The 18633-nt window shown below is 36.6% G+C and overlaps 1 protein-coding gene and 1 long non-coding RNA gene across 3 annotated transcripts in view; one reads left to right on the forward strand and one right to left on the reverse strand.

The window, feature by feature from the left end:
* rxrab (retinoid x receptor, alpha b) overlaps positions 1 to 18319 on the reverse strand; it is a 74005-nt gene extending 55686 nt beyond the window's left edge. For both annotated transcript variants that reach the window (XM_082169745.1, XM_082169746.1), the window contains exon 1: positions 18092 to 18319. In XM_082169745.1, the coding sequence (XP_082025871.1) occupies positions 18092 to 18119 (28 nt within the window). In that variant the 5' untranslated portion in view covers positions 18120 to 18319. The remainder of the gene's footprint in view (positions 1 to 18091) is intronic.
* Positions 1 to 18633, forward strand: part of LOC309498828 — a 96494-nt gene that overhangs the window by 53228 nt on the left and 24633 nt on the right. The window lies entirely within an intron of this gene.

Raw genomic sequence — 18633 nt, forward strand, 5'->3', positions numbered from 1 at the left:
AGTGGCTGGTGAGCAAAAAGTTCATGTCAAGCCCTGATTATATGTCTGCAGGGTTCTTCTCTATGATATAATTTTCTGTTACGGTTTTGTATGTTATTTTTATTTTATTTTATTTTATTTTTTTATATATTTATTTTTACAGAAGAGGTGTATTCAAGTCATTGTATGTTGTAATTGCATTTTTAATGTATGTTGATCCAAAATGCAAATGAGATCATTAATATCTTAGTTGTTTCTCCTTGACAGCAATGAAATATGGTAGATATGACTAGAAATGGAGAGTAAATATTGAAATTAAATGTTACCCTTTGTTAGTGACATCAGTAAGGGGTTAATATTCCAGTCAATCATTTCACAATACAGTCAAAGAACAGAACATTGAGTCCATTTTCAAAGTTCCATTTGATCAAGGTTACATTGAGTCAAAAGTTTGTTAGAAGGTTAGATTATATCGAAAGTTCGTCTGATGGCTACATCCTAAATAAAAAGTAAGAATCATTTTGTTTTATTGTTAGATCTGGAATGGAAATTTAGTCACCATCAGACATGAAAATGGGAAGTGCGATAAAATTCATAAGTTTAAAATCTAAAGTCAGATTTCCATGGTTAGTAACATAATTAATCTTATCTATAAAAAAATCCACCGCATTAGGTTGTGGATAACTGCATGTATTAATACTAAAAAGCATGTTGCTTAGTTTATTGAGAAATAGCTTTACTAATGCCAGTACAGTAACAAGTTTGTTTCTACTTTTGCTGTGCTGTGTTTAATTGTACAACATGACTCAAAGTCAAATACAAACAGGTCATTTCCGTTTACTCAAAATCACACATATTTGAGTCAATTAATTAAACATATTTCACCAAAAACAAAATTCATTGTGTCATAGACTAAATAATTTGGGAGATTTTACATGATTTATTCAGGTAGATGACAATAAACAAAGCAAGCCTTAAAAACTACAAAAAGATATGATGTGTAATATTATTACCATATATATATATATTTTTTTTAAGTAGATAGCACATACAAAAAATTACAGTGCAGAATTGCATTTGATATCAAGTCTAATCAAAAAGTCAGAGACTTCAATATGAACTCGGTCATTTCTCATCAAATTATTTCAAGACCAAACTATCGACATTAATTTGTATAGATCTACAGTATACTCTTGCACTAATTTACTTTGAGAAATTTTCAACAAAAAATCTCATTAGATATTTCTTTGATATTATTAATATAGCATTCATTAATTAAGTTTTGTAGTAAGTATATTTTTTCATATACTTACTACAATGACATATGACAGTTTCGAAGTAGCCCATGAGTTATGAAGGAAAATATTTTAAAAAAGAAGAAAAAAAAGAAAGAAAAGAGAGCGAGAAAGAGAAAACATATATGTTCAAGGTCTTGCGTTCAATAAAATGGCACTGAAGGATGAGGACATCAAAATATCACATTCAAATTGTTATAATCATGCGGTCTTTCATTTGTGAAACCGAAGCAAAAATATCAATGACATCATGTTACACTACACAGACCTAAGTGCAATCAAATGCTCTCTAGAATAAGAATGCAATCTTATACCACCTACAATAGATTAGCAAGTAGCAAATCATGGTTTAAGATTGTGATGACTCTAACGGCTATTGGCAATTAAAACAATGGACAAGTCCTTCGATATGTGCCTGTAAAGTGATTTCATGGGAAAGCTTATGGGAAGTCTGGAAATATTGTTTTTAAACCTTTATTGGTCATAAGAAATTCCCTAAAAACTCGATCACTCAAATACAATTATCAGCGAGGAACTGGAAAAGAAAGGAGAAAAAGTATAAGAAGGTTAAAGAGAGAAGAACATTCAGAGCAATGGCAAAAACATCTAGCTTTTTGAAATCTACTTCAATATTTCATCAGCCCATTTTTTCCCTTCTATTTCCTATGGAAGGAACAGCATGTGTTTATGGCTGTTGGAGTGTCCTGTCCATTAATCTCTCTGTAGATACACCAATCTGCCTCTCAACAACAGTGGTTCAATGAAAGTATGTGGAAAAATACTATGGAGAGGCTTTTAAAGATTGACGTCATGTCGTCATCAATACAGAACAAAACATTCAGTCCCTTACATTTGAACATCTGACCGCCTGCAATAACAAGCATGGACATGCGTAAACACACACACATTAATGCTAAATGTACTGTTTTTCTTTTAGATATGTGATGGGCCGGCTACAGGATGTGCCATCCTCTTGTTTTTTTCAGTATGTCTGCTTCATAGTGATGTGTAAAATATGAGGTCCATATATCCCTGGTGTATGACACACGAGGGCCTACAAGTTGAGTTCATCTGGAAAGAATGTTGGCTATACCAGGAATAAATTGTAGAAAATATTTGGCTCACTTGCAATCATAATATTAATTATGTAGTGGGGAAGAATTATTTAAGGCAATTTGGAATACTGGAAGCATCCACAGGATTGAAAGGGAGAAGCGCTTAAGGTTTTGGAAACCACAGTTTGGAAATAATCGGTTGAGTTCCTTAGAAGATGTTAAAATTATTTATAAGAAATAGGTGTATTTTCATATAGATCATCAGAGCAGATTTGACTGGGAGACTAAAGGAAAGTAAACCATCACTGGTTTAAAACTTACTTAAGCTTGACTATGGCGCTATTTTCTTCTAGATCTCATGTACAGCCGAAACAAACTTTGTTGCATTATATTCCTGTTATCACTGTAAAGCTGCTTTGAAACAATATTGTAAAAAGCGCTATATAAATAAAGGTGACTTGACTTAACTTGAAGATATTCAACTCTGCCCGTTCAATCATATCAAATTTAATTTCTCAGAGAATGCTCTTTCAAAGCTCAGGAGACTTTAAATTAGGCATGGTAATGTAAATGTAATATAATGTAAATGATTAATTCGAAAAGTCAGAATTCTCTCTGTTGACGTATTCAGGCCTTGTCCAATCATGTATTCCACTTAAACCCACCCCTCCACAATTTTCCACAAGCTAGCATACATTTTTCAGTGCAATGACCATATTTCAAAATTCAATCAACAACCAATGCACTGTATAGAAGAAAACATTTTTCCCTGATATTTCATTAAACTCGGGTGTACGTCACAACATCCTTTTCATGTCAACATTAAATGAAGTTCCAAACAGGCTCGGGAGGAGCCTAATCATTCAGTCCGGTCAATCAACATTATGAGCATATATAAGCAGCAGTCTATTCTTCTGGCATTCCTCCACCTCCCCATCTCCTCCTCTATTTCTCTCATTCTTCCTCTATGCAGAACGGTAATAGGGGGAGTTGAGCTTGGAGCTCGAGCCGAGCCTCGGGTTTAAGCCTCCTTCGAGGACAGCAAGCCAAGTTTGTTTAACATTAACTATTAAGACTGGGCATGTGAATACATGAATGGAGGTTTCAATTTTGTCCCAGTCACAATAACCTCTCATCTCCTGTAAAGCAGTCCTCCATAATCACAAGAGCCCTATTTACTCTATAGCAAATGGCTATTAATTAACGTGCATTTACGTGTGTTCTCATCTCAGGAGCCGATTAGTGTTTCCAGCAGGTAAATAGCCCCCCTTCCAGACACACACACACACACATCGCTCTGGCATCCTGTTCCTCGTCTCCTCATTGTTCTCTGATGACTTCCTGCTGTACCAAATCACACACTCACCAATGTAAACAACCCTCAGAGAAAATAATGGCGAACGGGAAAAAAAAAAAAGTGTACGACAGTAAACACTTCATGTCCTGTCCTGTAGTTAAATCACTCGGAAAGCGTTAACAAGAACAATGGAATATCATACCATTCCATCAACATTATGTCATGATACTGTATCATGTTACAAAACAATTAAATAAGACGTGTCTGATGGCTTGCAAAATCATCTGACTGGATGAGGGCAAAGGGTGAAAGGTTCATTCATTCCTAAAAATTCTTTAAAGTGCAACTCTAGTGCAACTTCACCCCAGAGACATCTAAATCAGTCTGGAAGGAAACATACGCACATAAAGGAACTGAACAAAATGCATAGCACAATTCAGTCTTATCTTTCACGCCCAAGGAAAAAGAAAAACCTATATGCAATCTACAATGAAGTCACAAAACATATTCCAACCAGATATAAGCTGTCATTTAAGGGCAAGGACAAGGAGGACAAAGCATCTCTCATGCTTTATACACAAAAAAAAATAAAAAAAGATGACATGATTTCAATTGAAAGACACAATGCTGTAGGGACAACCATGTTGGGAATCACATGTCCTAATCACACTCTAAAAACAGATTGTACTGAATGCATAATGTAAAAATGTCTTTAACGACCAACTGGAGAAAAGATGGACAGATCGCAGTGCCCTTCAGGATCTGTTTTAATGAGTTTACTTGGGCTGGCTAATTAATTAGGCAAACCAGAAACTGTTTTGATTGAACTAGTTCTTGATCTGACAAGTTCTTAAGACACAGTCTTAACAAAAAGACAATGTTAATGCAACTGGCCCCCGGTCAGTTATCTACATCCAGTTCTCTTCCAGTGAAAGAGTGTCAGCCTTAGGGAGAACACATAGTGCATACAAATGAACACGTACACACTCATTACACATACATGACAAGGTGTCATATGTCAAAGCCACACATCATTTTAAAGGGAAGTGACAGCTACAACAGCCATTGTATACAGTACAGTGGAAGGGCTTTCCTTATAACTGTCTTGCTAATTTTAAAAAAATACACCCGATTTTAGAAGATCCAGCATTTTTTAATGTGCTTATAGTCATATGGAGGAAAAACACATTGTTTTCCTCTTTTTAAGTGGTTATGCAAAAGCTATTGGAACAATCTAGTCACATGAGTCATGACTCAATTAAGTTATTAGGCACAAAATGGAGCTGGCAAATTTACACAGTCAACATTTGGTGCAATTACTAGTGCAGCACAAACGTGGCTAGAAATAGTACAGCTGACAAAAGTTCAGGGCTGTTGTAATGACTCAGTCTCCAGTGTGCTTTGACAGTATATAGTTTAATGAAAATGTATGAAAGCATGTTGCATCTGGGAATGTTAAAAAGGATTAAAAAAAGTCTTACCCTCACTTGGTGGCTGTATAAGCGTACAAAGACGAAGGAGATCAGCAAAAACTGTCGTTAATCCAATAAATCCAACAGGCAAGGAAAACTCAGGAAACAGAATACCACAACCACGTAAAACACTGACGAGACAGGACAAAAAACTGAAAACAGGGAGTATGTATATATCAGACTAAACGAGGGAACTAATGAGAAAATTGACAAACACCAGGTGAACAGAATGAAACAGACAAAGACTGGGAAGCTAGGTCACAAAAAACAGAACTAAAACACAATGAACAGAACACAATCCTGACACAATGTTGCATTTATAATAAAAATCCCCCCTTATAAGCGAGTATAAATCCACACCTCAGTTTCAGAAGGAAAATAATCATCAAAACTATATTGCATTTATTTAACTTAGCACTTAGCTACCGGTGTAAATGTAACAAATATAAGAAAGTACTTTCTTTGGTCCAAAAACGGTATAGTTACTGTAATGTATCATTCAGACTGGATCAAATAATGCAACTGAAAAGAATCATTCTTTCATGAATAAGACCTCACTACGTCTCTTACACCAAAGAGAACTAGAGCAGATGTCAATATTTGGTAGCTCTATTTTACAGTGTCCTTATTACATGTGTTACATGTACTTACTATAGTAAGACATGCAAATAACCCTAAACCAAACCTTAATCCTAACCCTATATTACAGTAAGTAGGCTACATGTTGTTAATTAATATTACTCACTGCTTAACTACTTGTAACAGTGTCATCACGTTAAGGCTAAAGGCCCGTACACACCGGGACGAATATCGGCGCGCGTTATTCGCCAGCGTTTTTCCACGCGTTTTTTGTGTTCACACCCAAGCGATTTTCGCTGACGATGAGCCGAGTGAACATGCAAATTCATTCCCTGACATTAGATGGCGCTTCATGTAAAACAGAAATATAACAGTCTATACTCTGCAATACCACTCCATAACAGTCTATACTCTGCAATACCACTCCATAACATGTTCTCTTTTAACAAGATTTTTGTAGACGCGTTTGTCATATAGTTCTTTATTCCGACACCAACGAGACCAGCAGCTCTACATTCATCTTGCCTTGCATCTTCCTCGTCATTTCTTCCCGGCAGTGTCTATCTATGGGCAGTGTAGACGCTACTTGGCGTATATCTTCTTCGCTGTTACGTATGTGTGCTCGGCAAGACCGTTTTGTGTTTGAGCGCCCCCAAGTTGTGTTTTACTGTAACTTCAGAAGCTCCAGACACGTGAGCAAAAGCGCCAATCTCATTGGTCGGATAGTTTTTGACGTGGCGCGTCAAACCCAAAAAACGAACCCGAGGCGTTTAAAAAAAAATTACGCTTTTACGCGTGGCGTTTTTCGCGTCGGTGTGCACACTCACATTGGCGCCCTTTGTTTAGTCACAAGGCGTTAAACGTCGGCGAATATCACGCGCGAAATTCGTCCCGGTGTGTACGGGCCTTAAGTGTTGTTAATAAACTAAAACTAAAACTATTCAAAATAATTTTCTTTATTAAACTTAATATAAAATAAATTAAAATACTTAAACTATTTTTTTATTTATTTTTTATGTTGCCTCTGCAAGTAAATGAAATAAAACAAGCTTAAGCTGAAGTACTAAAATTACTAAAACTAAAAAAGCATTTCTGGATACATTTCAGTCTGACCGCTCTCATCGGATTTCACAAGACTTTCTCACGCCACGTACAACGTAAACGTCAGACGTTGTTATAGGAAACACGCTGAAAGTTGCTGCAGAAACCGTTTTGAAAATGACAAAATAACGGATTAAACCCGGTGGAGACGACAGCACTGAATAAAGCCACGCATACCAGCCTCCTATGTTTCTGCCACTGCCTCATAAGATTCAGCAGACCAGCACAGTGGCTACATTGTCATGTTGAAAATAAGACAACATCTGTATTGCAAACCCTTCCATATTGCTATTGTTGTTGTTGTTGTTGTTGTTGTTTGGCCTATACCTACCAACACAACGTCATTGCCATAGAAACCAATGCAGATATTCCGGAAAATGAAAGAGCGACATGATAGGACACAAATCAGATTGTGGACAATGTGGACAATCAATAATTTTAGATCAAATTCCAATCGGAAAAATAAATAATCGGATTTGGACTGACAGTGTGAAAGTAGCCTTAGTTGTTTACACAACACCGTTTTCAACTGAAAACTGAAAACTTTTTATGTGTTTTGGCTGTTCATTTGCACGACAATGGAGCTTTGGTTGCCTGCAAATGTAAGTTTTCAGGCTATTTTGCAAGGTTTTGCAAGGTTTTGAAAACAATGCCTTTCCCGTCTCCATGTAAACAACAAAAACGTGAATTTGTGAAAACGGTGACCTCATCCGCATGAGTATTACGTGTTCGCGGGGTGTTTCTTGACAAAGTGACATCGCCAACTACTGGCCTGGCATGCAAATTACAGCCTTTTTTGTCATTTTTGCAGATCTGTGTGAACGGGGGTCTTTTGGACAACATTGTCAACTGTTTTTAGTACAATGTTGTCATGTAAACACCCTACATTTTCAGTCACCATTTCAGGTCTAGTTGTTCAATAGTTGCTGTTGTTTCTGATTGTTACACATCTGTTCCCTGTTCACTGATTACAATCATCAGTGTATTTAAGCCCTCAGTTTTTCTCTGTTCGTTGTCTCTCGTTAATGTTATGTGATGTTAGTTCAAGTGTAGTGCTATCTTTGTGTTCATTAAATATTAAATTGTTATTGTTCATTCTGTGTCATGCATCTTTGTGGATTACACTACATGGCAATCTGTGACAAAAAATACAAAACAGAATTATAAATTTTTTTACTAAAATTAATATGAAAATATAAATATAAATAAATATAAAAATAACAATGTTATGGCTTCAGAAGACTTTGAATATAGTGAAGTAGTATGGACAACTTTTATGATGTGTCCTTTTTTAAGCCTGAAAGCTCCGGTCTTCATTTATTGTAAAAAAATGGCCCGTATTATTCAAAATTTTGTGTTCTATGGAAGAAAATGTCTACTGGTTTGAAAGAACCGGAGGGCAAGTAAATAATGTTAAAATTTACATTTTTCCAAGAACTGTTAACATTATTATCTTTAACTATATTTTCAATACAACTATTAAAAAATAAGAACAGAGAGTTGTTAAATGATTCATTGCATGTGTTATGAAATATATCAAGTTTATAATGAAAACTATAGAGCCAACCTCACATAAAAGCTTTAAACATGAAACTGGTCTATGTGATTGGTATATGTATTGGTTCATGTAGGGAAGGCAACCACAATGTTCAAAAACATGTGTTGCATTGGTACTGAGCTTTCAACGTGGTTTGAACAGCCTTCAACATTCTTTAATGTCAGGAAAAGTGATTTAGCTCATTACTGTGTCTGTAATAGAGCTAAAGACACATAGCGCAAGTGTGTCAGAGCTCATGCACGGAGCATGAAAGGGGACAGAGACTCACGCTTGCATGGACAATCCGCATGCACAAAAATACTCCCAACATGCCCAGCAGGAACGATAATCTGTGTGACACCTGAGTCACCATAACTAATCTGCTTTTCATTCTTTATACCTTTAGTCTTTAAGCACTTTTGCTTAAATTTAAAGGGACAGTTCAACCAAAAATGAAAATTCTGTCATCAATTGTCATCAACTATTGAAACCTTTTTCAGAATATGTAGGGGGTAGGCTATATACATCCAGCTGGTTGTTATCGTTTTGTTGTAATATTGACTTGAGCTGAAATATTTTATTAGGGCTTTTAGCGCAAAGGCAAATTCAAACTAGACGGATATTTAAGAAATACGGTACAGTCATACCACTTATTACATGGCAATTTCGCCACATAAATAATTATGGGCATGAGAGATATTGATTTGATTGATATTGAAACTGTTTTAAAATAATTTCTGTTTTCTATTTTTTAATCCATTACAGTATACAAAACAATCGTTGAAAAATGGCAGCAGCAGCATTTGTATGAAACAAAAGAGTGAGTTCGTAATACCCGGATGACATAATTAAATAATTGTACACAAAATATTGATTTGAGTTATTAGCTCACCAAACTTCCACGAATAATTTTTTTCCAAGCGTATAGCGCTGACTTCAGTTACCCGGATGAGCCTGTTTTATCAGTTTTTACCGGTTGTTATCAGTTACTGACCTGTCAGATTGTTACTGCTGAACTGATAAAAATGAGTAAAAGTAAATACTACAGAGAAAACAAATTCTACATGAAAAAGCTAGTTCAGGCAAGAATTAAAAAAACAAAGTAAATCTTATATTAGTACTAGGGGTGACCCCGAATAGTCGAAGATTCGATGCTTCGATAGGAGGAGCCTGATTCGACTATCGATCTCACGGTCGAATCTTCGCAGAGGTGTTATGAAATGAGGATCGTGCCACTTTGGCTATATGAGGGCGCTCAATGTCTGATTTCACATAGAACTAGCTTTTATGTCAATACGTTAATATTCAGCCTATTATGATAATGCTGTAGGCCTATATTAAAATGTGCAAAGAAAGAAGCTTTTAATAAATATTTTTTTAACGTGCGTGAATAAATCCAAACACCCCGTGACAGATTTAAGTTTCACTTTCAATCCGTGACCGACAGAGGAGCGTCTTCGCGGCAAGGATTTAAATCTTTAACGATGTCTGGGATAAGAAAATCTAAAGTGTGGATGTACACCATCAGAAAGGATATTCTCCAAGGCTGGATTTAGCATCAGGAAAACCATGATCGCACTTCTGCCGGCCAACGTTAACATGTTTCACGCATAGACTGGGTTTCACGTTAGAATGTATTTTATCCGCGCGCACAATTTGAAAAGACTCCAACGGACAGACAGAGTGAAAGACGTTCAGGATTTGTTCTCTCGATCAGGTACAAGTGATTTCAAAACTTTTCAGCCGGTTCTAATTTTATTTTTGGATGCTGTGAACATTTTTAGCTAAAAAGACTGCCTCTCCAGTTTAGCATTTATTGTTGTTTCTGCAGTTAAAAAGACAAAGTTGAAAATTCTGGCTACTATCGTTATTTTTATCATTTCTTTATTTTTATTTTATTTATTAATCTGTCAGGGTTATCTAATCTAACTCTTTGTGGCTTGTGTTTTGAATATGTTCCCCTGCACTTTAGGCATTTTGCACACATTTGCTCCTCATCCTGTGACTTGATTCTGATTTATTTCGTTTTGTATTTTTATTTATTAGAAAGGTATATTCTGTTCTAATCTAATTTAGTAAATTAATTGTTTATTTTTTCGGTGCATCGATGTTGTGCTGTAGGCAGGCCTGCTCGCACAGGTAATTTAGCCGATTTAATTTGATTTGCATGCGAAATGCAAATCTGCAGTGTGGCCTTTCTGGAGTTATTTATGTTATTTCTTAGTTTTATTGATCAAAAATGTTTTATACATTTTCTTCTATATCTTTGTGTGATTTTCTGTACATCGCGGCTTTGAAACGTTAAAGCCCCGCCCCCAGCCCCACCCCCATACACATGATTCGACTATTAGTCGACTATAGGCAAGACATGACGATTCTGATTCGACTATGAAAATCCATAGTCGGGGACAGCCCTAATTAGTACTAATTTCAAGCTTGTAGAAATTAAAGCGTAAATTTCAACGTTATAAAATTAAAGGTAGGGTAGGTAATCCTGTTCAGAAACACTTTTTTTTATACTGGGTGAAATGGTCCTTCCATCCTGATAGTAGTCAATACATTATGTGTTTAGAAAAAGGAATGAAAAAAATCAGACCTCTGTAGCAGCTGCAGGACAGTAAAAACTCTGACCAATCACTGCCATTCGGTGCGAATGTAAAGAACCAATCAGATGCCTTCATGTCTCGTGCCCGCCCCAAGCCCACTGCGCGCGCTGCCCGGCGTGCACTCATCACATGTCACCGTTCCCGGAAATATTCAGCTCAAAGCACCTGCATATGCAGTCAGCGAAGGCAAACAAGGCAAAAACTACTTCCTCGGACCCTGCCCGCACTCTTGAACGACCTCCTCTGCTTCGCCCTCAACCCCGGACCTGTCCTCGAACCGACGATGCGGTACTTTTCTCCGGACTCGGAGTGTACGTTAGTCTTCATTGAGTCAACAATGTTTTCATCATGGAAACTCTTACATGCAAAACACCGTATATGTTATGAATCTTACACGAAATTCATCTTCATCACAGTGTAACGGATGGTAATGGAAAAACGTGTATCAATGCAACCTGTTTTGCCTTATAAATATAGCTCGTTACCGAATGAAACTTTACCATTATCGATATGCTAGCTTGATAGTGAGTACTAAAAGAAATCTTATTTGTTTATATTCATAGTGATAAAGTTAGGTATTTTATTACATGTGATTCTGACATGATGTCACTGTATGTACTGCGCTCCTTCCTCTCCACTCGTCTCAGGTAATAAATGCGTCTTGTTCCAGCCTGAGCGTTTGGCGTCGCGCGTTCATGTGTTTTGGGGGCGTGGCTTTGGAAGGAGCTCAGAAGGGAGGGGGTGGAGTGAATGGAAATAATGAGCTGTGTTTATTGCAGATTAAAAGGTCTACAGTCACTCGATTTTTATATTTTCTTTTTCAGAGTACTTACATTTTAATTATGTATTGGTATATAAAGACAGTTTAAACAAATTTGGAATGTTTTTTTTTTAGAAAAATGATCACCTACCCTACCTTTAAGTAAAACTAATCAACTTTTCTGATTCTGATGTGTTTCTGATTCTGATTCTGGTGTCTGGTGTTCCCATCATGCACTGCATGGGGCTTTATTTTTTTTTGCTGTTTTCCAGCTGTATTTAGCAATGTTTTATCATTGCTTTTGTTGTTAGGTTTAGTAACTTGCCATTTTGTGACATTTGGAGTTAATTTTCTAAAAACGATCCATCGAATGTTACCATCATTGTGTACCATTGAGGTCTATTTGTTCAGGTGCTGCGGTACTTCTATTATGTAGATATGGTGTCTACACAATATCTACTGTAGTATTTGCTTAGATGTTTCTAAGTAAATTATACACTTTAAAAGCATGGTTTATTTCAGTGTTATATTGTTTGAGTAAAAAGTATTGCAAAGGAACCTTCAACTAAGTAGAAATTACGCAACAACCTTTTGCCGGTCAAGTTAAAGTAACTTATTTTCTTTGTTAATTTTACTTAACTTAGTTAAGTAGAGTTAACTTAATTCCACATGTGAAATATACATACAAAATCGGTGTGCAAAAACTTACGAAAGAAAAAGCTAATTTTACTCACGTTTATTTTTTTAGTGTGGATGGCACGATTGACCAATCAGAATCAGGTATTCCACAGAGCCGTGTAATATTTATTTTCCACAGAAGAAAGAAAGTCATTGAGGTTTAAAATGACATGAGGGTGAGTAAATCAAGACAGAAATGTCATTTTTGGGTGAACTGTCCCTTTAAATTAAAGCATTTTACATTATGTTAAAGGACAAGTTCGGTATTTTACACTTAAAGCCCTGTTTACAGATTGTATCTGATGAAATAGAACGGTTAAGATTAAAATTTGGACACATGCTCCTGTCCCGAGAATTTTAGGTTTATTTCGCTTTTGTGGACCTATTTTGCCAAACGCGTCACACCCGTGATTCTTCCGTTGAGAGCTTGAATAATAGACACTCCAGCCCAGTTGGTGGCGATAATGCACCTTTGCCAATTGCAAGCAAACCACGGGCATTTCATTGAATACACAGAAGAAGCAGAAGAAGAAGCGGCGGAGTAATATCGTAAAGGTGCTGCGGTCTCACAGCACGTCCTATTAAGTCAATGGAGTTGGACAAAAACTACGATAAAACCTGTTGGAATGCATCTTTTTCAGCGATTTTTTATGGAACATATCAGTGAACACCCCTGACCACTCGGTGAGTTTCACGTCTTTGTAAACGAAAGTTTAATGTGTTTTTAGGACGGAATCTTCCAGTGCATATAGACAACCATTGTGGGGGTGGTGGGGGGAAGCGAAATAAACCTAAAATTCTCGGGACAGCAGCATGTGTCCAAATTTTAATCTTAACCGTTCTATTTCATCAGATACGATCTGTAAACAGGGCTTTAAGTGTAAAATACCGAACTTGTCCTTTAAGCTATCATGATGGTCATCTCTTCACTAGATTAGCAATGAATCAACTAATTATCAAATATCTCAAATAAATAAAACAGAATCGCACTGGGGGCTGTTCTTAAACAAGCCAGTGACTCAGAGGAACTAAACTTCCTTTCAAATTGCTGTCTTCTCCAGGGTGCAAATTGGATCCGTCTGTTCTGAAGGGTGTAAGTGCAGCAAATAACACCTGTCTGAGTATCACATGAACAGTAGTTTGGGGGCCCCGTTACTGTTTAATGGAATTTTTTGGTGTGTATGATTTGCTGCTCTCATGGGAGAAAAAATGCAAGATTCATATCTCCATCAGATCTTATCTAAATGACTGACAGTTCTGCATTCACCCTGTAACATATCCGTCAAAAGAGCTAGAGTGTGAACAGGATGAGAAGATGAAAAGAGCAGTGAAAGGAAAAAAGGGAGGAAAGGATACCACAATCAGACATGGTAGCTTTTATGGACCATATTTACAGTTAGTAGAGGTTTAAGTTACGATATGTTCTGACCTGCACTTTGAAGAATGTGCTGTCTGGAACAAAATACATAAAACATATGAAAGCATTAAAAAACACATTGTCCTCCAGACTTCAAGAATCGTGTGCACAAAGATAAGCTAAAAAAAAAAGTATTGCTTAACAGTTTGAGAGTTGAGGGAAAAATGATTGAAACAGAAATGCACTTTTCACCATTTGTGCACAAGAAACATTTCTTGTTATTACTAAAGTTGAAAATGGTACAGCTTAATATTTTTGTGGAAACATGATACTTTTTTTTCAAGATTCGTGATAAATAATGTTCAAAAGAACAGCATTTATGAAATCTTTTGTTACCATGTAAAAAATATTTTATAATGTTACTTTTGATCAGTGCAATGCATCCTTGCTGAATAAAAGTATTAATTTCCTTAGAAAAAATAAATAAAAAAACTGACACCAAACTTCTCATTGGTAGTGTATAATACTAGAGACTGAATACAGATCATTTAATTTTGGGACAGTATGAAAGCTTGGCATGTGACTGCTTTTGCAGTCCCACAGCTTCTTTACTTAAACTTGTGTGTGTGGCCTGAAACAGGCCTTACATACACTACACTCTGGTGCCACAGACAGGGGTCAGTTTGCAAATATCAGTGTCCATCATGTGCAGTGAAGAAGTTGACCTTAAAAGTTTGCACCTGGTAATTAGACAGCTAGACCTCTCATTAACTTGTCTGTCGCAGCATGCAAAAACAAAGATAGACAGAACTAAACATATTAGATAATTACACTGGCGGTGACTTGCCTCTAGACAATGTGCAACATTAAAGTTAGAGGAGTCCACACACACACACACACACACACACACACACACACACACACACACACACACACACACACACACACACACACACACGGTACTTATGCTGCCATAAAGATGGAAAGTGGGGATGGGAAAGGTATTGTTCATTCTTTAGATTCTACAAATCCATTAACTTAAACTGAATTACCATAAATAAGGTCAAGTGTAATCCCATTAACTCTGCACCAGAGAAAAGGGGTCTAAAACACTCTGTTAAAGAAGTTGTTAATGCCTATTTTCAATTTTACTAAAATTTGGTGTTGATGACATCAAACACCTTCATGAAAACACCTTTTACAAATACAGACATACAGTGTGGTCCGCTGTGATTTTGCCAAGTAAGACATAGTCCTGCCTGTATCAACATCTATTGTTGATCCTGGAACAACATTCTTGTCCAAAAACACAGTCCTAACCCTATCCCAACCCTTAATCCTAACCCTACCCATAATTTATCCCTAAAATCAGAGGGAAATGATAGGTGAATAAAATCTATCCCTCAAATCTGATTTGATTGGTTGATTGAAATGTTGTTCCAGGATCAACAACGATGTTGATCTAGGAACATTTTCTACTTGGTGAATTCATGTTAACCCAAACAGTGGAGTCCAAAGGTCTACTACTGACAATATTTTATTTTATAAACAAAGTAACCATAAAATTCAGTTTTCACTGAATGTGAAAATGCTAAATATTCATGACTGTTTTATCTTTGGTTTTGGTTTTTCTTTCTTTAGATTTAATGACAGCTGCATAGGCTGCATGAAGTACACCAAGATCTCACATATTCAATATTACATTAGTGACCTAGAAATTGAAAATAAGTCATATTCATTCAACTTCATAACGTTTCCATCAAAAATTTTGGTGTCGTCTGTGCTAAAGCTTCCTCTAAATGTATGCAACCAAAAAAGGACCACAGTACAAGGTGCAGAGCTGCCTTTATCAAGGAGTCATGCATACACAGCATAGAGCAAATGATTAACAGGGCAGCTTTTTGAGCCGATCAAATATACCCCCTTTGACATCACTCATCACTTTCAAAGCTGAAGAGCAGATGCTTAAATTGCAACAGTTTGTACAACAGTGAAACAGGAGATCTAAACACACACTCCCCCTCCGATGTGTGTGTATCACCTGACACTTCAGACAAACTTTCTCAAGTGCAGTTTGGCCCTCTGTGTAGTCTGTCTGGAAACAGCCCGAGTTGCTTTTGATTTGGAGACAGACAGTGGCTGGAGGGTGTCTGAGAGACGCTGTGACTTTAAGCAATTAACTTTCCCTTTAAAGCCGCTCTTATAAAACTGACAGCTGCAGACATTCACAAAGGACCAATCACCTCTTCAGAAACACAAAACTGCGCTGCCGTAAACCAAACTGGTTGTCTTTTATTGGGGTGGTCCGGCATCCCGTATACACCCCCCTCACTACCACAGACGGGCCTTCTTACAATGGGACCCTCTATTTCTTATTAACGCTCATGGACTTGGGACGCTCCAGGGAAAGGTTGTGGCCCCCAGAGACCTATATAGAGCAAACTCTAAAAATGCCAATAAAGTTGGGCACATTAAGCCGCACAACTTGCTGTTTACACTGGAATTCCAACATGCAGGAATAATGTATAAATAAATGAATTGGAAAATGAATATTGTTGCAAAACTGTTTCAGTGCGAGTTTACAGAACAAGCTCTGTACCATCACATGTGTCATGAGTGATTACATTCTAAATCTCAATGACTAATGCCAAACTATGATTTACCAACCAAGCACACATTTTCTCATTTGAGAGACAAGCAGAGGCTGATGTGGTTTAAGAGAAGATCAGGTACAGACTACTCTTACACTCTATCATTCGCAATGATCGCAGCACATAATTACCAAGCGAACCAAGATCTCGATAATTCCGACAGATCTAATAAAGTCTTCGAATCTCAGCGGCCTCAGAGCTCGGTGTACCGCCCTTTGAAGTGGTCGAGATAACGAATGAAGTGTGCTGACATCGATTTGTTAAGCTTTTATGGCAGGCCGTTTTAACATTCATTAATTGAAATAAGCTTTTATATTACTAATACTTCTTTTGTAATTACAGTCATTAATCAAATAGTGCAATATCCAATAGTAGGTTTATCTTTATCTTAAGGTGCCCTTGTCAAAGTGCAATTACACAAATAAGTACAGAATAATATTAATTAGCAACATTTACTATAAAATTAGGGTTAGGAGTTGTTTTAGGGTTAGCTGCTTGTAATTATGCATAATTTACTGTTAATACTATAGTAACTACATGTGTAACACTGTAAAATAAAGTGCTACCCAATGATACTTCTTCCTTTGCTACTAGTCACTACTCCAATAGTGCCAAGTAACAATTCTATTGCCATTTTGCCAATGAATTGTAATGGGATCTGTGGTTCAGATATCAACTATTCACTTCTGACTTGTAGTCCCATGTATTTACAGAACTTTAGTACTTCTTTATTAGATAGTATAACATATTTATGAGACCTAATGGGATTTATATACCATTTGCTACAATAACATTTGTTATCTCTGGTTGCTTTTTTACTTGTTAAGCTATGTGAAGACAAGTCAGAAATGCTACTTTATAGTCGAGAGGGTTTATATTGAGACTGAAATATACAACAGGAATACAAACTACAGTTAATAAAAAGATAGAAGTGTCTATCAAATTAGTAAGAAAATTGGAATTGGTAACAATTAGGCTATTTGAATAGTAGCCTGATCAATTACTAGAAAATCTGGAATAATAGCTAGTACACTGTAAAAAAAAAATATTGTTGGTTTAACTTAAAAAAAATCTGATCCCTATACTAAATTAGCCTATATGGCAACATATATATATTTGTAGTTAGTTAGGCTACTAGTTCTGACTATTAACAGTACTACAATCAAATAAATTATTAAACGCATAAGAAACGTACTAGAGACATAAAATACTAGTTAGTTCACAAGAAATCTTTGTTTAACCGGCTTGCCATGAGCATTTAGAGTAGCCTAATACTGTAAATGTGACAGCGCACAACTGAAGACTAGCGCGCTTTAATAAACTATTGACATTCACTGTTTGACTGGAGTGATCGCGTCTGCACTTCATGAATTATAAATCACACACCTTAATTGCTCTAGTAACACTGATTATTGTATTAAGATGATAACATAATAGATATAAACTAATAATAAAGATGACAATCTTGCTCATCATCATTATATGAACTCTAGTAGCTTGCTTGCTCATTCCATTTCATTCCCATTACCTGCCAGCGAAAAATGAAGAAATGCTATTATTTTAAGAAAAACGGGTTAAAGTCACTCATAGACATATGAACATAAACATGCAGCATAGTTTCGTTTTGTTCAGCACTTCAGTGCAGAACCTGGTAGATGTCTGTACCTCTGCATGACATTAGCGTTAAGATAATAGAAACCATATTTCCCTTGAGTCAAACTCACCTAGAGACAAGAATGGTTTGGTTTCCATATTAGCGCATGCCAGCTTTCTTTCTTGTAGATAGTGATTTATTTTCCCCAGTGGGCAAGCTATAAGATCCCGTAGGAAACGCCGTCAGACCAAAGCCAGAGATCCGCTGTCAAAATCCACTTAATATAACTAAAGTATCTACTTCAATCGCTCCATCCAGTTTGTAACTCCGCGAGAGCGCTCGCTCACTCACTCCCAGTATTCCTTCAGCGTTCAAGCACTGCCTCACTATAGGGACCCTACCAGGGGGGACTCTGATCAGCAGCACTTTTGCAGCGACAAGCCACTTCTACTTTTTACAATGTGGTACTGTTGCCAATGCCAAACCCCCCTTCGAACTATAAAATAAATGGCAATAAAACAATGCATATGTGTATTTGGCAGTATTTATACGTGTATGACAATTGTTTTTGTTATGTAAACAAAAAAACAAACAAACATTTAATTGGATTATCATTGAAGAGCTATTAAAACAATAATCCCCCCCCCCCCCCCCCCTCCTCTTTTTCTCTTT

The sequence above is a fragment of the Leuciscus leuciscus genome (assembly GCF_965113295.1).
Source record: "Leuciscus leuciscus genome assembly, chromosome: 5".
Classification (NCBI taxonomy): domain Eukaryota; kingdom Metazoa; phylum Chordata; class Actinopteri; order Cypriniformes; family Leuciscidae; genus Leuciscus; species Leuciscus leuciscus.